General features: G+C 32.7%; 1 protein-coding gene across 1 annotated transcript; it reads right to left on the bottom strand.

Moving 5' to 3' along the window:
- Positions 1-356: 356 nt before the first annotated feature.
- LOC137838167 (profilin-4) lies at positions 357-1,821 on the bottom strand. Its single transcript, XM_068647413.1, has 3 exons — positions 1,649-1,821; positions 1,412-1,549; positions 357-667 (listed from the first exon to the last, which is right to left on the bottom strand). Exons 1-3 carry the CDS (start codon positions 1,775-1,777, stop codon positions 533-535), a joined length of 402 nt encoding a protein of 133 aa, XP_068503514.1. The 5' UTR covers positions 1,778-1,821; the 3' UTR covers positions 357-532.
- Between the last annotated feature and the right edge of the window lie 352 nt (positions 1,822-2,173).

Below are 2,173 nucleotides of genomic sequence, written 5' to 3'. Positions count from 1 at the left end.
TTAATTTTTTCTTTCATTTAACAAAGTAGTTGGACCATATAACCCAACTCAATCCAATCATTATAATATTAATCTAATGTGATTAATAATACAACCACTCTTTTTAACAAGATTTTGATTATTAATTATATTTTTACATGTTTATATTAGATTTTTTAAATATTTATGAGTCTTACCTTTCACTATCCAAATCGATTTACTATTCAAAATATAAACTCTTCGTTTTACTATACGATTTTGAAGAAAGTTTATTGTAGGAATTGATTTTTGAAGTGAATTAATTTATGTTTAGCATGGTTTGTTTATAAATAATATGAAGAGGTAGTGAAATAGAAGTTAAGGGAGAGTAAACAGCATTAGAAAACAAAGGGTAATGAAATTTAAAAATTCAAACAACGAACAAGTGTTTAACTCTGATATGCTTATTGTCTGCAACAACTTCCAACATGCATGGGGTTGAAATGATGCAGATCATAATCGTAAATAACAAATTACAATACCCACAAAAATTCAATTTGGAAAAATGTTAGGTCTACAGACCCTGATCCACAAGGTAATCTCCCAACCTCTCCACAACCATGTTGCATTGTCCAGGAGTAACAGGTTCATCGTACAGACCAAAAACTAATGCTTGCCCAGTTTTCTTTATGGTGATACCTCCAGATCCCTGTCCAACACAACCATAAAACCAGACATCTTCAATCAAAACAAACATGCATGCATCAAAAACTACCTTTTCATGGTGGAATAACCTAGCAACATGCTATGAATTTAACTTGAAAGGTAACATGAATGTGTTTGATGGTTTTGCTGAGTTTTTAGTTTGTTCACAAAATATAAAGCTCAAATGAAAATAATAGAGTCATCAACGATCTTGATGATATCACATGAACATGCTGCATTATGATTAGAAAATCAAAGTAAAAATGATAAGAATACTGAAAACCTAGAACATGTATTAAGATAAAAGTGCATTTTTCAAATTTTAAGATAAGGGGATGAATAAAAGTGTTAATCAGATTTGAGGTTGTGTATGGGTAACGGTGATAATGGAATCATAGCCATAAGTAGATCTTTAGCATTGGAATGATAGATCATATTGAAATTTTTACCATGGCACAACTGAAGGTATGGTTTGGGTAAATTTCAAAGCATGTGGGATAAGTTTTTTGTATTCTGATTGATGTCTCGAACCTTTAATATGTATGAGATCTGTTAAAAAATGATAGATGATTTTTTTTTCCTGAAATTTGGGTTCTTTACATTTTCTTAGCTCTTCTGTGTATATGTTTGCTTTGTGCAAGAAGGTATGTGGAATGATTTAAGTTTACTTTGTATAAGAATCGAGGTATCTTTAAAGTAATTCCATTTTATTTATTCATTTTTTGTCGATGAAAAAAATAATATATACCTTCTTTCCACGGATGACAGCTCCAGGCTCTCCCTGGATAACCATGTATTTGGTGCCGGCAAGGTGGAGGCCAGTGGGAGCAAGATAGCCAGGTTCATCAAAATCTTTCATGATACCATTGATCTCATCAGACTTAACCTAAAAGAATAACACGAAATAAAAAAAAAATACTTCAGAGATATCACAACTCGTATACAACGAAAGAACAATGAATAGGTTTTGGAGGTTGTTACAGACCTGAGGGAAGGCAGAACTTTGAGCCCAAACGGAGCCATCATGGCCAATGATGGCAGCAGCAGAGAGATGGTGTCCGGTTCCATCGATGTCACACATCAAGTGATCATCTACGTAGGTTTGCCACGACATGTTATATATGTTTAGGTTGTTGTTGTGTTGTGTTTGGTTTTTGTTTTTTGTGTGTGTGTGTGAGAGTTTGCAATGAATGAATGTGTTTTAAAAGGATAACATGCACGCGGTGATGCGGAGTGGCTAATGAGATGAGCGTCCATTTTGCTCTTCATTCAATTCTTACCATTCAACCAACCCTTCATTCTAGGACCTATTTCCCCTATTCTAGAATTTGATTTCCAAAACACATAAATATATTTTGGATTTTTTTTATTTTTTGAAAATGTATTTTCTAATATCAAATTTTCAATTCTAAAATGAAAGGCTTGGAATGTAAAATTTGATTGTAAAAGAATATCACTTGTGGAAGCATGGGCCAATATATAATTGCTTTAGGACTATTTCTTACTCCAC

Source organism: Phaseolus vulgaris, chromosome 4 (assembly GCF_000499845.2).
Source record: "Phaseolus vulgaris cultivar G19833 chromosome 4, P. vulgaris v2.0, whole genome shotgun sequence".
In the NCBI taxonomy this organism is placed as follows: Eukaryota; Viridiplantae; Streptophyta; class Magnoliopsida; order Fabales; family Fabaceae; genus Phaseolus; species Phaseolus vulgaris.
This window is presented reverse-complemented; position numbering and strand designations above follow the sequence as displayed.

Bases quoted from the DNA above. Each gene is read 5' to 3' on its own strand.
- LOC137838167 (XM_068647413.1), bottom strand. From the start codon at position 1,777: ATGTCGTGGCAAACCTACGTAGATGATCACTTGATGTGTGACATCGAT. The intron at 1,550-1,648 runs GTCTGTAACAAC...TTATTCTTTTAG, and splicing joins AAAGTTCTGCCTTCCCTCAG to GTTAAGTCTGATGAGATCAA. The intron at 668-1,411 runs GTATATATTATT...TGTGTTGGACAG, and splicing joins CTGTCATCCGTGGAAAGAAG to GGATCTGGAGGTATCACCAT.